The sequence below is a fragment of the Kogia breviceps genome, chromosome 1, assembly GCF_026419965.1.
Source record: "Kogia breviceps isolate mKogBre1 chromosome 1, mKogBre1 haplotype 1, whole genome shotgun sequence".
Lineage (NCBI taxonomy): Eukaryota > Metazoa > Chordata > Mammalia > Artiodactyla > Physeteridae > Kogia > Kogia breviceps.
Window position 1 is genome coordinate 874,124 of NC_081310.1, and position 17,186 is coordinate 891,309.

General features: G+C 44.8%; 1 protein-coding gene across 6 annotated transcripts in view; it reads right to left on the reverse strand.

Annotated features, from left to right (window-relative positions):
• The window catches only part of IPO9 (importin 9), a 45,872-nt gene that overhangs the window by 7,200 nt on the left and 21,486 nt on the right, over positions 1 to 17,186 (reverse strand). For all 6 annotated transcript variants that reach the window (XM_059059594.2, XM_067027000.1, XM_067026993.1 and 3 more), the window contains exons 6-15: positions 16,840 to 16,926; positions 16,210 to 16,329; positions 15,997 to 16,097; positions 15,753 to 15,811; positions 15,008 to 15,159; positions 14,259 to 14,357; positions 13,271 to 13,377; positions 12,761 to 12,900; positions 10,366 to 10,525; positions 311 to 537 (exon numbers count right to left, since the gene is read on the reverse strand). In XM_059059594.2, the coding sequence (XP_058915577.1) occupies positions 311 to 537; positions 10,366 to 10,525; positions 12,761 to 12,900; positions 13,271 to 13,377; positions 14,259 to 14,357; positions 15,008 to 15,159; positions 15,753 to 15,811; positions 15,997 to 16,097; positions 16,210 to 16,329; positions 16,840 to 16,926 (1,252 nt within the window). The remainder of the gene's footprint in view (positions 1 to 310; positions 538 to 10,365; positions 10,526 to 12,760; positions 12,901 to 13,270; positions 13,378 to 14,258; positions 14,358 to 15,007; positions 15,160 to 15,752; positions 15,812 to 15,996; positions 16,098 to 16,209; positions 16,330 to 16,839; positions 16,927 to 17,186) is intronic.

Genomic DNA, 17,186 nt, shown 5'->3' on the forward strand with positions numbered 1-17,186 from the left:
TTCTTCACTTTTCTAGTTATAGTTCTAGGCCTCTTCCTTTAGGAAGCTTTTGGTTTAGTTGCTCAATTCCCTTACTTTACTGTCAAAGTCCTAAATTATACGCCTTGCTGGTTAGCTTTCTTCGTTATCTTTCTTCCCAGTTCTTACCAGACAGCGAGAGTTACAGGCCTAGGTTCTCTGCTGTTCAGTGCTGCCGGGTCTATAGCACGACCCTACTCTCGCTAATTCAAAGTCACATTCTTTGCTTCTAATGCCAAGGCCGTCAGACCCAGGGAAGCGCTCACTCGCCCCCCACCCGCCTCGTGCATACCGTTACTGTACTTCAGGAAGATGGCGATGGTGAAGGGGCAGATTTTGCTCTCCATGCTTGCTGTGAACTCTGGGTCTACCGTACAAACGATGCACAGGGTCTCCATCACCAGGTTGAGGACCTCCGAGCTGAACTGAGCCGCCAGGTGAATTAAGCCATCCAGGATGCTGGGGAGGAAGGGCTGAAGCACGTGGGTGCTCTCTGAGACTTTCAGCTGGTCACAGTAACTGGAGGGCAAGGAACAGGCAAGAACCACTCACCAGTGGGTCCCTCAATGCCTGCTTTCTCCAATCAGCATTACGGGCTGCAGCCTTTACATGCGAAGCTTTATGAAGCTACTTCTAGAGCTCATTAAGTCTTTACATCTTTCAGTGGCTTTTTTTTTTTTTTTTTAGAACTATCACCACCACCATTTCTCTGTTTTCTAATTTATTTCTGCTTTGGTCTTTGTTGTTTCCTTTAAAACTTCTTTCATCCCTCTATTTCGTTTTGAAGCAAATCCCAGTCACGGTTACATCCAAATTATTAAGATCTTAAGTCAAATGACTTATGATTCCTCAGACTATTGTTTTAGTCACATTCCTAAGAGATACATATATATATATAAAATTTTCCAAACAGTTAAAATCTTTTCCAATACAACTGTTATTTAGTAGGAGACTACTTTTTAACTTCCATGTTATAAAGATTTTATACTTTTTGGAGTTTTTTTGCATCCTAAGATGAGATCAATGTATATAAACATTTTACACATACTTATAAAACTGGTGTACTATTTGCAGGGTTTAAAAGTTTGTTTTCAAAACGGAAACAGACTCACTGACTTACGAGTACGAACTTATGGTTACGGGGGGGTGGGAGGGATAGACTGGGAGTTTGGGACTGACATGTGCACGTGGCTGTATTTAAAATAGAGAACCAACAACAACCTACTGTAGAGCACAGGGAACTCCGCTCAATACTCTTTTAATAACCAAGTTGGGAAAAGAACTTGAAAAAGAATAGATACAAGTATACGTATAACTGAATCACTCTGCTGTACACCTGAAACCAACACAACACTGTTAATCAACTCTACTCCAATATAAAATAAAAATTTTTTAAAAGGAAATTTCATTTCTTAAAAAAAAAAAATTTGTTTTCTATACATAGTTCTACCTTATTTGCCTCTTACTCAATCAATAAATATTTACTGGGTGCTGCTTAACCGTGTCCAACGGGATACAATTATTAAAAATATATCATCTAAGTCTTTACTTTTGTTATTTTCAGAACAGTAATAAAAGCCAATGAAAACATTGTTTCTCTATGTTAAAAGAACCTAGTGCAGAAACAAGGCCCCCCGACCCCAGGTTCTCAATAAATGGTTTTTCTTAACTTAATTTTTAAGTGTCTTACAACCATACTGTTTGTGTCAGCTGCTGGGTTCAAAGGTCCACGGTGACTAGTAAGCCTGTGGGCTTAGATCTCAGATTTGTTCAGATTGTTTTTTGGTCCATAACATCTTTTTTTTTTAGCCACACCGCGTGGCTTGCGGGATCTTAGTTCCCCAACCAGGGATCGAACCCGGGCCCTCGGCAGTGAAAGCGCCGAGTCCTAACCGCTGGATTGTCCGGGAGTCCCTCCTCTAGAACATCTCTATGTTCAATGCCACCGTGCTCTGATCTAACTCCTCCTTAAGAGCCGGCTCGGCGTCTGGCCGTGGGCGGCCCCTGGCTCGTGGGACCAGGCTCTGCATCCGCCTCCACTGGGGCTGAGCTGTGCTCCACCTCTTCCTGCTGCTTCTCATTCTCAGGGCTTACAGAGCCTGGGAGGCCACAGAGTGTAGCATCTGGCCAGATCATATGGCATCTTCTATGCCATGCTAAGGAGGTTAGACTTTATCCCGGAAGCCAGTACATGTCAAAGTTTTGTTTTTGTTTTTACAAATTACTCCTAACACCTACACCTAATCTCTTCTTTGCCCTACCCCACAGTGTTCAGGGAAAACCGACACCCCAGGAAAATGCTCTGCATTTACCCTGTGGCCTCATGGACCGTCCGGTATACTCTTTCTTCTGGGTACCGGTATCCCAGAGTTCGAAGAGCACAACCAGAGCCACGAGTTTTAATTTTCATGCACAAGAAGCTGAGCACGCGAGCCAGGGCAGCCACAGTGGGAGAGGGAGGAAGGGAGGAGAGGCGAAGGAACCAAGCCCTGGCAGAGAGCCGGCATCTCTGGGAGTACAGACGTCCATCTTTAGGTGTAAGATCTAAAGGTACAAGATCTGTACTCTTACTGTGTAACAGGGACTACAGGTAGGGTAGGCCTGGAGGTGGTAAACAGTAAGCTCAGTAGTGGACGTGTTAGTTTTCAGGTGCTTGTAAGATACCCACCCTGGTACAGCCAGTAAGCACATACATTAATCTGGAGCTCTGGAGAGAGGCTGGCATAAATATGATTAGAGAAATGAGACACAAGTGGAGGTATCTGTCAATCGGTGTCTTGTTTCAGAAATGGTCTAAGGCAGTTTGCAATAATACATACACTGCGGCACAAATGAATATATTAAAACCGGGGTAAAAGAAGGAGAAGCCAAGGCGGCACGGTGACCAGAGAGGGCTGCTGGCGACGTGCAAATGAGCAGCTTCAGTGACAGGATGAGAATAGAAGCCAGGTTGAAACTGGCCGGAGAACCGAGGAGGGAAATGGCCAAACGGAGAATCCCGGCTGTGAGAGAACGCACAGCTAGCACCCCTACACACGAAGCTCTTAACCCGGGGTCCACTCTTCCACACATGATGTAACGTTTTACAAACAGGTATAGTGTCCATTTCTCTGCTGTGCACGTTCATGGCTTTTGTCACTTTTCCAGAGATGGCTGTTACACCTTTCCAGAAAACCAATGCCCATGTAGTCAGAGAATTGAAAACCATTAAAAAAAAAGAGAGTTCTCTTCACATAATTTTTCTGATTTTAAGAGTAATATAAAATTTAAACAAACTTTAAATTTCTTTAAATTTAAATTCTTCTCAGCTTTATTGTGGCGTAACCGACCTATAAAATGGCTAGCTATGTCCACTGTGGTGACTGGACGTACACGCACAGAGTGAAAGTATTTCTCACGTCCAGGTCACTGACACGTCCATCATCTCAGATTTACGTTCTTCTGCGTGAGAACGCTACTTTCTACGTCGCGTTACACGATGCAGTCACCACATCTCACGTTAGATCCTCAGCCCTTGGTCATCTGACCGACGACAGCGTGGACCCAGTTTTATCAATCTCTCCATGTTCCCCACCCTCAGCAACCACCCTCCTGACCTCCTTTACAATGAGCTGGGCTTTTAAAAAGATTCCGCATATACGTGATACCGTGCAGCACTTGTCTTCCTCTGAGAGGCTTAGTTCACTCAGCACACCATGCCCTCAAGGTCCAGCCAAGCTGCTGCAAATGGCAGGCGTTCCCTCCTTCTTGCAGCTGAGTTATATTATGGTCCACTGAATACTCACACATCTCCTTCAGCCACTCAACCACCGATGCACACTCAGGTTGTTTCCATGTCTCGGCCACTGTGAATACTACCACAATAAACACAGGAGTGCAGACACCTCTACGAGATCTTGTTTTCATTTCCTTTGGATATATACCCAGAAACGGGACTGCTGGATCAAATGGTAGTTCCACTTTAAAATTTTTTTAGGACCCTCCATACTGTTTTCCACAGTGGCTGCACCAATTTACATTCCCACCAGCAGTGCACAAGGGCTCCCTTTTCTCCACACCCTCGCCAACCCTGTTGTAATTTCTTGTCTTTTTGATGGTAGCCATTCTAACAAGTTTGAGGTGGTAGCTCATTGTGGTTTTGTTGTGCATTTTCCTGGTAACTAGTGATGTTGAGTGCTCTTTCATGTACCTGTTGACTATCTGTATGTCTTCTTTAGAAAAAGTGTCTATTCAAGTCCTCTGCCATTTTAAAAAATCAGATTATTTGCTATTTGAGTTGTATGAGTTTTTCATATATTTTGCATATTAACTGCTTATCAGATAAATGGCTTGCAAATATTTTCTCCCATTAAGTAGGCTGCCTTTTCATTTGGCTGATGGTTTCCTTTGCTGTGCTTTTTTACTTTGATGCAGTCCCACTTGTTTACTTTTGCTTTTGTTGCCAAATACAAAAAATCATTGCCAAGACAAATGTCAAGGAATTTAACTTTTATGTTTTCTTCCAGGAGTCTTATGGTTTCAGGTCTTAGGTTCAAGTCTTTAATTTATTTTGAGTTGACTTAAGTATACGGTGTAAGATAAGGGTCCAGTTTTCCGAACACCATTTATTAAAGAGACTGTCCTTCCCCCACTGTATATTCTTGGCTCCTCTGTCATAAAATAATTGACCATATAAGTGTGGGTTTATAGCTGGGCTCTCTGTTCTGCTCCACTGATCTCTGTGTTTGTTTTTATGCCAATACCACACTCTTTTGATTACTGTAGCTTTGTAATATAGTTTAACACCAGGAAGTGTGATGCCTCCAGCCTTTTCTTTCTCAAGATTGCTCTGGCTATTCAGGGTCTCCTGTGATCCCACACAAATGTTAGAATTGTCTGTTCTTCTATGAAAAATGCCACTGGAATTTTGATGGGGTTGCACTGAATCTGTACATTGCTTTGGGTAGTTTGGACATTTGAAAAATATTCATTATTCCAATCCATGAACATGAGACATCTTTCTATTTGTGTCTTCTTCAATCCTTCATCGATGTCTTATAGTTTTCTGTGTAGAGCTCTTTCACCATCTTGGTTAAATTTATGCTTAGGCATTTTATTGTTTTTTGATGCAATTGTACAGGAGATTGTTTTTTAAATTTCTCTTTGTGACAGTTCATTATTTCTTCTTTTCTTTTCTAATTGCTCTGGCTGGGACTTCCAGTACTATGTGGAATAGGAGTGGTAAGAGTAGGGTAACCTTACCTCGTTCTTCATCTTAGAGAAAAAGCTTTCAGCCTTTCACTGTTGAATATGACATTAGCTGGGGGGGTTGTCATATATGGCCTTTATTGTGTTGGGATATGTTCCTTCTATACACTTTGTTGAAAGTTTTTGTCATGAATGAGCATTGAATTTTGTCAAATGCTTTTTCTGCATCTATTAAGATATTCATGTGATTTAAAATTTTTCATTCTATTAATTGGTGTATGACATTTATTGATTTACGTATGTTGAACCATCCTTGCATCCCAGGGCTAGATCACACTTGATCATGGTGTGTGATCCTTTTACTGCGTTGTTGAATTCAGTTTGCTAGTATTGTGTTGAGAATCTCTGCGTCTATATTCATCAGGTATACTGGCCTGTAGTTTTCTTTTCCTGTAGTGTCCTTGTATTTGTTATCAGGGAATGCTGGCCTAGTAAAATGAGTTTGGAAATGTTCCCTCCTCCTCTATTTTTTGGAAAGTATTTGAGAAGGACTGGTATTAATTCTTCTTTAAATGTCTGTAGAACTTACCAGTGAAGCCATCTGGTCCAGGGCTTTTCTCTTACGGGAGGTTTTTGATTACTGACTCACTCTCCTTGTTAGTTATTTGTCTGTTCAGATTTTCAATTTCTTTATGATTCAGTTTTGTTAGGCTGTATGTTTCTAGGAATTTTTGCATTTCTTCTGGGTTATTCAATTTGTGGGCATATAACTGTTCACAGTCGTCTCTTATGAACCTTTGTCTTTCTGTGCTATCAGCCGTAAGGTCTCCCCTTTCATTTCTGATTCTGTACTTGAGTCTTCTCTCTCTTTAGTCTAGCTAAAGTCTGTCAATTTTGTCTATCTTTTCAAAAAACCGGCTCTTAGTCTCACTAAATCTTTCTAATATTTTTCTGCTCTTTATTTTATTTATTGCTGCTCTCATCTTCCTACTGCTACCTTTGGGCTTACTTTGTTCTCTAATTCCTGAGGTATAAAGTTAGGTTGTTTGAGATCTTTCTTTTTTCTTAATGTAGGTGTTTTTATCTATAAACCTCCTTCTTGAAACTCCTTCTGCTGCATCCCATAAGTTTTGGTATTTGTATTTTCCATTTTCGTGTGTTTTAAGATATCTTTATTTTATTATTTTTTAAAATTAATTTATTATTTATTTATTTATTTTTGGCTGCATTGGGTCTTCATTTCTGTGCGCGGCCTTTCTCTAGTTGCAGTGAGTGGGGGCTACTCTTCATTGCAGTGTGTGGGCTTCTCATTGTGGTGGCTTCTCTTGTTGTGGAGCACGGGCTCTAGGCACACAGGCTTCAGAAGTTGTGGCACGTGGGCTCTAGAGCACAGGTTCAGTAGTTGTGGCTCACAGGCTGAGGTGCTCTGCAGCTTGTGGGATCTTCCCAGACCAGGGCTCGAACCTGTGTCCCCTGCATTGGCGGGCAGATTCTTAACCGCTGCGCCACCAGGGAAGTCCCTCAGAATATTCTTAGATTTCTCTTTTGAGTTCTTTGATCCACGGGTTGCTTAGAAGTGTGCTGTTTAATTTCCACATATTTGTGATTTTTCCAGTTTTCCTACTGTAATTGGTTTCTAGTTTCATGCCAACGTGATCAGAAAATATACTTGGTATTATTTTAATCTTAAATTCACTAAAACCTGCTTCATGACTTATCCTGGAGAATGCTCCATGCATGCTTGGGAAGGATGTATGTTCTGCTGCTGTTGGATGGAATGTTCTGTATGTCTGTTGGGTCCATTTGGTTGAAAGTATAGTTTAAGTCCAATGTTTCCCTATTGATTTTCTGTTTGGATGAGCATATCCATTGTTGAGGGTGGGGTATAAATCTGCTATTATTGTACTGTTGTCTATTTCTCCTTTCAAATATTGATATTTGCTTAATATATTTAGGTGCTCTGATGGCAGGTGCACATATATTTATAATTGTTGTATCTTCCTGATGAATAACCCCCTTATCATATAATAACCTTTGTTTCTTGTTACAGCTTTTGAATTAAAGTCTACTTTGTCTGATAAAAGTACAGATACCCTCACTCTCTTTTGGTTTCTACTTACACGGAATTATCTTTTTCCATCCCTTAATTTGAGCCTATGTGTGTACTAAAACCTACAGTCTCTTTTAGGCAGCATATAGTTGGGTCTTCTTTGTCAATCCATTCAGCTACTTTGACTTTTAATTGGAGAATTTAATCCATTTAAAGTAATTTTTGATAAGTAAGCCCATTTTATTAACTGCCATTTTATTAATTGTTTGCTGGCTCTTCTGTAGTCCCCTGTTCCCCTGACCTTTCTCTCTGGCTGTCTTCCTTTGTGAATGGTGATCTTCCATGGTGGAATGCTTTGACTCCTTTCTCTTTATCTTTGGTGCGTCTATTACAGATTTTTGCTTTGTGGCTACCGTAAGATATTTTATAGATATGATAGTCTATTTCACACTGACAACTTAACTTTGACTGCATACAAAAATTCTACCCCTTTATTCCTTTCCTTTAATGTTTCTGATGTCACGATATAACTCTTTTTATACTCTGTGTTCATAATAATAATCACAGAGTATTTAGCTAGTTATTTTTAACACTTTCATCCTTTAACCTTTATACTCGAGTTAGGTGGTAAACACACCACCATATTACAGTATCAGAGTATTCCAAATCGATTATATACTTACCTGTACCAGTGTGTTATATATTTTCACATTATTAATTAGCATCCTTTCATTTCAGCTTGAAGAACTCCTCTTAGCATTTCTTGTAAGGCAGGTCTAGTGGTGAAGAACCCCTTCAGCTTTGTTGCCTGGGAAAACCTTTATCCTGTCTTCAGTTCTGAAGGACAACTTTCCTAGCTAAAGCACTCTTGGTTGGCATTTTTTTCTTTCAGCACCTAGAATATATCATCCCACGGTCTCCTGGCCTGCAAAGTTTCTGCTGAGAAATCTGTTGCTAGCCTTATGGGAGTTCCCTTGTATGAGAGAAAAGTTTTTTCCTCTTGCTGCTTTGAAAATTCCCTCTTGTCTTTGATTTTAGATAGTTTTTACTACCTTTTGTCTTGGAGAAGATCACCCTGGATTGAAATTTTGGAGTGATATATTAGCTTTATAACTAGGAGGTACAAATCTCTCTTCAGATTTGGAAAGTTCTCAGACATTATTATTATTGTTATTATTTTTGCGGTACGCGGGCCTCTCACTGTCGTGGCCTCTCCCGTGGCGGAGCACAGGCTCCGGACGCGCAGGCTCAGCGGCCACGGCTCACGGGCCCAGCCGCTCTGCGGCACGTGGGATCCTCCCGGACCGGGGCACGAACCCGTGTCCCCTGAATCGGCAGGTGGGCTCTCAACCGCTGCGCCACCAGGGAAGCCCCGTTATTTCTTTAAAAAGCTCTTTGACCCTTCCCTCCTCCCTCTCGTCTCCTGGGACTCCAATAATTTGTAGACTGCTTCTCCTAAAGATATCCCATAGTTCACATTTTCTTCCTCCTTTCTCATTCTTTATTCTCTATCCTCCTCTGAGCGGATAATTTTGAAGGTCCCGTCTTCTATTTCACAGGCTTTTTCTTCTGCCTGACCCACTCTGCTACTGGTGCTCTCTGCTGCATTTTCCATCTCATTCTCTGTATCCTTCAGCTCCAGAATTTGTTTGGTTCTTTTTTATGATTTCTCTCTTTGTTGAACTTCTCATTTTGTCTGTGAGTTGTTTTACTGATTTCATGGAATTGTCCTTCTGTGTTTTCTTGTAGCTCACTGAGCTCCTTAAAATGGCTGTTTTGAAATTCTTGATCAGATAAATCACAGATCTCCACGTCTTTGGGGTTGGTTACTGGAACATTATTGTGTTTCTTTTGGGATGTCATGCTTCCTTGGTTTTTCATGTTCCTTTATGTCCTGCACTGCTGTCTGCACGTCTGAAGTAGCAGTCACCTCCTCCAGGCTTCACTGACTGACCTCCTCCAAGTGCCCAATCTTGGATTTTTTTTTGCTTCAGTGGTGTGCTAGAACTTCTCCACTGGGCTTCGGACTTTGACAAAGGCTCTCTCATCTGTGGGTAACTGTCTCAGTCAGTGTTCTCCAGGAGGTCCTGGACCACGTCAGGATCCACAGCTGGGACCGAGGTCTGTGTTTCTATTATCTGACATACAGGTGGGTGAGATTCCCCCTGGGTCCCTTGGTGTACAGTGCCGATGACAGAACCAAAGCCAAATGGGGCTGGAGCCGGGACTACGGTTGGCAAGTCAGTGGCTGGGATGTGGGCCTGTCTTCTCAAAACAGCTCTCCTTGTCCTTAGATGGCACTGAGTTTGACAATCTCCTCGCTTGGACAGATGTCAAATTGTTGTTGTGGGAGGGATAAGAGCGAGGGACATCTTATTCAGACATCTTGCTGACACGCCCCACCGCTACCCCCGCCCCCCAGCAATGCTTTCTAAAGACATATAGTAATGCCAGCACCTCAATCTCTGCTTCAAAAGCTAAGGAGGTAGCACAGGCAGGTGGAAGGTGAACTCTGCGTTTTTAGGGTTTCAAGCAATTCTTAGGATTCAACTGAGACTCTTTAAGTTTGGACTTGAAAATACTCCTGAAAACATCAATAACTCCCTGTGGTCTGAGAAGGAATATAAATAAAGAACTAACAGAGCCACTAGTATACTAGCTGTGACAAAGAGAGGTAAAATTGGAAAAAAATAAGCAGTGTTTCCAGGCTACATTATCCCAAATTTGGTTTCCAATACAGAGGCAATCAACCAAACAAATGACTCTAAGCCTGCTTCTATGACCCGCCGCTGTGCAACCCTAGGCAAGTTAGTTATCTCTCGGAGCCTCAGGTTCTGCTTCTCTGTAAGACAGGGAGTTGGTCTAGATGATTCCAGAGCTGGGGTGAATTGAAAAGGAACGAGGAGTAAAAGGGAACAGGATGTATCCGGGACTCACAGAAGCCATGTTTCTGGTATGGTTTCTTTCCCTGTCCTTCCAACATCCATTCTGCAGGAGATCTTCAGAAATTTCCAAGCAACGTAATCCACTGGACAACTGCTGTTTGGGACTTCTAACCTGAGCAACTTTCTCTTAAAACAGTTTCCGTTGTCCTAAGGTGGCGTACTCACCCCCAGATGGCTCTCACTGCAGAAATTCGAACTGACGGGGGTTGTGTCTCATGAAGACCACTAACTGTTGCCTGAAGAAACTGCTGGATCAATTCAGGGGACATAGCAACAGTGAACCGGCTGGCAGCCCAAAGGGCCCGGCCCGAGAGGAAAGGAGACACTGGGGGGAAGAGAGAGCAGTTAGGGGCTGGACAACACAAGTGTCCGCTACTGCCCGCCCTCCTCCCCGCCTCTACTCCGCAGTTTGTTGCAGTAACCGGATACCACCTAACATACATAACGTAATGGAGAGAAAAAGCGTGACCTTGAAGGATAAAAGCAAATGTATGACCTACGGCACAGAATCATTTCCCTAGTTTCACATTTCGCAGAGTACATTTGGAATATTCCTAGATGACAAAGCCCCCCTCCCTTATTCCCACCACAGCTCTCACCACCCCTTACCGCACTGCTAGTCAGTCCTCTAGATGTCTTCTCCACTGCCAGTTTTTTCCTACTCTTGGACCGCTATTGGAATACTATAAATTATAGCTCTGTCATGCTTTTATTTAAAATGTCAACAAATTCCACAGCCTACCAAATAAAGCCCATCTAAATTCACACAGCATTCAAGGCCCCCTCAGATGAGTGACTCTAGCATTACCTCTGATTTCCCTCTGTGCCTTCCAAACTCAGGCACACACCCCTCCCTAGGAAGTCAACATCTTACTTTGCCATTTCTGTGCTTTGTTTATAAGCCAGCACACTCACCTCTCCTTGCATTACCTAACCAATCCCCTGGGCTGAAGTAATCCTAACTATCTCTGCCACGTTAAGCCCACGTCACTAGCTTTCTAGCATGACACAAATATATTTTTTGATATTCTAGGCACTGGTGTAAGGATTACTACCCCCTGCCTCTTGTAAGATGCTTGAGGACAGAGACTATACCTATTCAGCTGTCATAGGGCTTACCTTAGTTACCTGTACAATAAACATTTAGTTGATGGGACCTATTCAACAGAACCTAGCAAACGGTGCCAAATAATTACACACTAATTCATATAATGGAGAATACCGTCCAGGAACGCCTGGAAGTCCCCAAAGGTAAAACTATTTTCATAGCAATACCAAGACATTGTCTTTTTTCATTCTCATTCCTTCTCAGGTATACAGTGGAATTTTCCAGAGGTTACTGATGTGTGACACCACGGCTCTGACAGCGAATGGAACGTACGCTTGCATTTCTTATATTTTGAAAGCTTCTCAGTGTTAATTTCTAATATGTTACATACTGCTACATGTGACTCACAAAAAAATCTCTTTGGGATCACTGATAAGTTTTAAAAGTGTAAAGGGGCCCTGAGACCAAAAAGTTTGAGAATGGCTTGTACAGAAAAGCTTTGCTAGGGCCAGTTCTACAAAAAATATGCTGGTGGGTTTGAGAAATTCCAACACTGTCATTCAACACGTGATGGCACTACATCCATTAGGTGCCAGGCGCCGTGGGGCAAAAGGGTGTATCAGACATGGCTTGTACTCAAACGTCTTACATTCTAGTAGGAGAAAGAAAACAGATCTGTCAGCCGCAACATACTGCAGCGCGTGGTAAGCGCAGAAGAAACGGGGACACGCTCAGGGGGTCCTGAGCTCTGGGTGCCCCGCCATCTCATTCTGTGACTCAGGCCTGAGACGCCCGATAACAGCCGGCCTAAGGAGAGGTGGAGAACACTTTCCAGCGGCTTAAGCCACCCAGAGGGCATCCTATGGAGCGGAGGCAGTGAGTGGACTGACACGGCACCAACGACACAGGGGTCCCACGACTCAGGTACTCGGGGAGGAAGCAGAGACAGCACTGGGGGCTCTGAGGGCGAGAACAAGGCACGGAGATGGTCACACAGAGACAGGGCCGCCTCTCGGCCGCTGCCCTGCGCTGCTGAGCAATCAGGCTCACGGAGTCGAGGCTATGTTTTAAGGCTGGTAGCAAACGTGGACGTGAGAACGGACACTTTAATGACGCAGACAGAAGAGCCTGAGAAAACTGACAAGCAGCACACAGAAAGCGTGAACCACACACAGGCTGCCTGAGGGCGTGGGGACTTTGCAATGACAGAGCTTGCGCCAGAGTCCTCAAGGCAGAGCGGCCAGATCTGCACTCTATTCAGACGCCAGAAAACATCCGGGACGTGAGCGCTGATTGGGAGAACAGTGTGAGAGAACAGCCTGGAAGAACTATGAATGAGGCAATCCTAGTCTCTCGGTTGGTGAAGCTTGAGTCAAGGTCTCTGGGCAGTTCAGAGGTTCAGACAAGCTCAAGCTCTAGGGTGGGAGAAGAAGGTTCACCCCGAGGTTTACCTGCCTCGGTGAACAACAGAACTGAGCTGACGGTGGGCCGAAGCGCCGCGCTGACACTCACCGGAGAGGCTGAGGTCTGCAAGGACAACGCCGGTCAGGAAGCCATGCATGTCGAAGGGGATCCTGCCATTCTTCACGCTGTCCGTGATGATGGACTTCACCGAGCCGAGGGCCAACATGCACGCCTCGTGGACCTTCCACCTGCCAAAGGGACACCACAGCCTGGTCACACAAACCCACGGCCAGAGAGGCAGACGCCTGAGGGAAGCCAATTCAGGAAAGGGCATTTCAGCACAGCCTGACCCCGAAGCGCACTGAGCTGCTCTTCCGATCTAAACCTATAACCGAAAACAGTGTAATTGAAGAATAACAGGTTTTTCTAGTTAAAAGCAAAGCAAAAGTCCTTCCTTTCAAACCTTTTGAAAACGGGGTAAAATAAAAGCATATTAGCCAACTGTTTTAAGGATGGGAGGAACTGCTTTAAAACAGATAATGCAAAGCAAGGACGCGCCTGCCTCCGACCTGATGCCCAGGGCACGTCCCTCAGCGGACGCCCGCCGCCCGCTCTCACCAATGTCCGGTGCCGCCATTCTTGGTGTGCTCAGCTTCCTGTAAATGCCGAGTTGCTGCGGCGGCCAGGGCTGCTGCGCTCTCATTCTGGAAATCAGTGGCCACAGCCTGGTGGGAGGAGAGGCGCTAACAAATGTTTCTGTGCAAATTACACTGCAAGCTTCATTGCACACTGAATGGTTCCAACTCCTTCACATACACACGGCTAAGCCCAATTAGCTACATTCAAAACACAGCCCCTAATTGTACTAAGGTCTCTACGTCAAAGTAGTATCCATATTTCCTCAGGGCCCAAGCACCGTGAAGCTCACAAAATGGACAGCTCCCTTCGGCTACATTCAGCAGAGCCCAAGGGGTCAATGAGAGATTCAGCTTTGGACGGCAGGGGACCAGGTATTTACTCTCTGGGAGCCTGACTGTGGAAATACCAGGCTGTTCTACTGGCTGAGACTTGGTGTGGTCTCTCCTGGGTGCCTTAGAAACACCGCAGGACGACCAGGAGTGCTCACCAACAATGAATCAGCGAGAACAAGCCTCGCGACCGACAGGCGGCAGGGGGGTCCTGCTTCTCCCCAGACCCTCAGCCTGGAGACAGTCCTGTGCTCCCGTCAGAGCCAAAGAAACATGAGCAGCCATCTGGGTGTTCAACCTCTCAGCAATCTAAGTTTTTTTAATTTGCCAACCGCTAGTTTGTGCTACAGATTCTTGCTGAAGGGTGAATTAAACTGGGAAGTTCCTGATTCAAGCACCCTTACTCATTAGAACACTATCCTCTGCACAATTTTTACACCTCATGTTTACACGTAAATCAGAACTGGGAGCGATGACTCTGGAACTTCCTGAGTCTCAGACCTCACTCGAGATGCTCTTCTCATCCCCCAAAAGTCTAAGATAAAGTCACCCAACGACACTACTCGGCTTGGGTTAGAGATCTAAAGAAGAGGACTAGCTCAGAATCATCTGGCCGAGCATCAAGGCGGCCCTCTTACCAGCAACAAGTCTTGGGCTGCGATCCTAACGGTATAGGAGAAAGTATCATCATCTTCATCTTCCACAAACTGCTGGGGGTTGGCCGTCCACACTTTAATCTGAAAGGATGATGAAGTCAGGTCTCTCTGAGGCTCCCATCTGCACCATATGTTCCCTCTTTTCATCCACACGCTGGAATGGTTCGGCCTTTTGTTTTTATCTTGAACAGAACGCTATTCTTTTTGATGCAGAGAAGCGAACCCTTTAACAAGCTGAGCAGCAAAGGCCGCTGCAGAAGGTGACTGACTGCTGGCCCCTCCTACTGTAGTTGGCTGTTACCCCCAGATACGTCAATTTGCGGAGTCTAGCAGGTCTGATGGGTATTTAATGGAAAATCACGTCCATTCTTGTGCTGTTCATACGAGACAGTCATTACCATATTTTTTAATGCTCTTTTCTGGTCTAATGATTCACCAACCAGGCTAATTACCTGAACTCTATTATATCTCACTATTTATAGAGAAAGGCAGGCCCTTCTGGATATCTGGGCCTTTGGTTGGCGGTCCTATAGACGTAAAAGTATAAGTACTCTGAAAGCCCGATCACCTAGTACGGGAGTTGATAAAACCCCCAAACCCAGGGATTCCGCAACATAATGACATCAAAGCTTTCTAGAACTTTCCAAATCAGTTGGTCGCCTGACTTAGACCCCACATGCAGGCTGCACTCTCTGAATGCAAGCTGGTCACTGTCTCCCACACGTTGTTACCTGCTCCTCGGTGATCTGCATGTATAGGATGAGATAGTAAATCAACTCAGGTAAGGCCTTCTTGACAGTGCTTTTGAATTTGCTATTTTCCAGGAGAGCATGGACAAATTCAAAAATGCTAAAGACGAGATTTTCAAAGCCCAGGACTTCGCCTATAGGAAACACACAAGAGAAGCTTTTAATGACAAGAAAGCAAAAGGAAAGCACAGATTCTGGAAAGGAACTACATCATCTCTGTAAGTTAATAAACAGTTAAAGCACTTGCTAATTATTATTCTCCAGGGAATGGAAGAAGGGGCTGAGGAGTCTCAGAAAGGAACTGGAGGCTATTAAGTACTCTCTGGTTTTTCAAGTAAAAGAATCAGGGAATTCCCTGGTGGTCCGGTGGTTAGCACTCAGCGCTTTCACTGCCGACGGCATGGGTTCAATCCCTGGTCGGGGAAATAAGATCCCAAAAGCCATGCAGCGAGGCACCCCCCCCACCAAAAAAAAAAGAATCAGAAACACTAAACATATTTTCCATTCAGAAATTCTACAATTTCATGAGACTTATGCAAATGCCTATGAGGAACAGATCAATGATTTTCAACTTCTCATTTCCCCACATCTACTACACTGAGAGGAAACTCGGTGAGAACACTGTCTTAAGAGCATGAAGCCTCTAAGTTCCTGCCTCTGTTCTGTCTTTTCCTGGCTCCCTTTCCCGCTAAGTGGAACAGCTGTTGAGATGAGACGTGCCACATACCATCAGAATCCACAGGATCTTCTACTTCCTCTGTGTAATTTACTTCTGTCCTCACATAAGTACAATGAAGAGTAAAGAAACAGAATCTGGAGTCTGCTTTAGACACACCCTACAAGGGAATGCTGTACACTCCAACACTAGGAGTAGACATTTTAAGAAAGTGGAACCACATGAACGTTAAGACCCAAGGCTAGATTCCCAAGTATGGGGGTGGCAGGTCCCTTCAGCCTCCTGGAAAGGATATAAAGCCGCACTTTCAGTCAGGGTGCTCCAAACGATCGGAAGAATTTGCTGCATGGAGGACACCATGTGCTTTGGGAAGTTCTTCACCAGGGCTGTCACTGCCTGAGAAGTTAAAGACAAGAAGCCCCAAGAGTTACAAGTGATACGGGAGAAAAATCACAGATTTCAGACCACTCTTCAAAGCCCCAGCATCTCCATCGCCATAAATGTTTACCTTCAGGACCTCCATCTTAAACCCGCTGTCAGACGTGGGGCCGTCTGGTATCTGGAGGGCCTGGACGAAGGCCTCTGTGAACTGCTGCACCACAGGAAAGATGAGGACTTTGGCCGCACCCTGGTGGCGGCAGAAACCAAAGTCAGTACCGGACGCAGCCCGGATCGACGGCTCAGTGCACGCACCAAACACCGAGACCCGCACTGTCTCCAGACCCCTTCGGGCTCGGGCCTCAATCACAAGGGCGTGGCCACAAGGTCACCGGACGTGTCCCCAAGGTCTGCTGTGTCCTTATCCAATACTGGCAGCTCCTCACCAGGAGCTTCTTCAGAGCTATTACATAAGACCAGCGTCTCAATCCCAGGGACTGGTATTGCTCAGCTAGGCTGGCTCCACACGGGAGAGAGATAAGAGAGCAGTGAGGGTCTGGGTGATGACCAGCGTGAAGAAGGCGCAGGAGGAGGTGTTAGAAAAAATAAGGCTCAGACGAAAGGAAACTAAGCTACACGCAGGTGAGGAATTTAACCAGAACATTCACTGCATCCACAACACGGCGAGTGTCCGTCCTGGCACTGCTGTGCTGAAGACCTCTAGGCAGGCCGTCTGTTGCCAACCTAAAGGCTCACTCACCTTCTCCAGCTCCTCCATGTTACAGATCATATGGGCACAAGTGGTAAAAATCTCCACGGCTCGGGAACGGGTTCGAATACCATACACCTGGAAGCAAGTTACAGTGTAGCCATGAGACCGGCGGGTGTGCACGCGTGTGCGCACGCGTGTGTGACTCAACTGTGGTGACTCAATCCTGACATGGGACTGGATCCCCTAGAGAGACAGGAAATGTCAATCACTCATGTCCAGGAGACAGACTTCTTCTGTAATCCAGAGAATGGAAGGCAGCACGATGTGAGAACTTACTCGAATCAGCCTTATATATCGGTCTCTGTGGGTCAATCTGACAAAAACGTGAAGCTGGG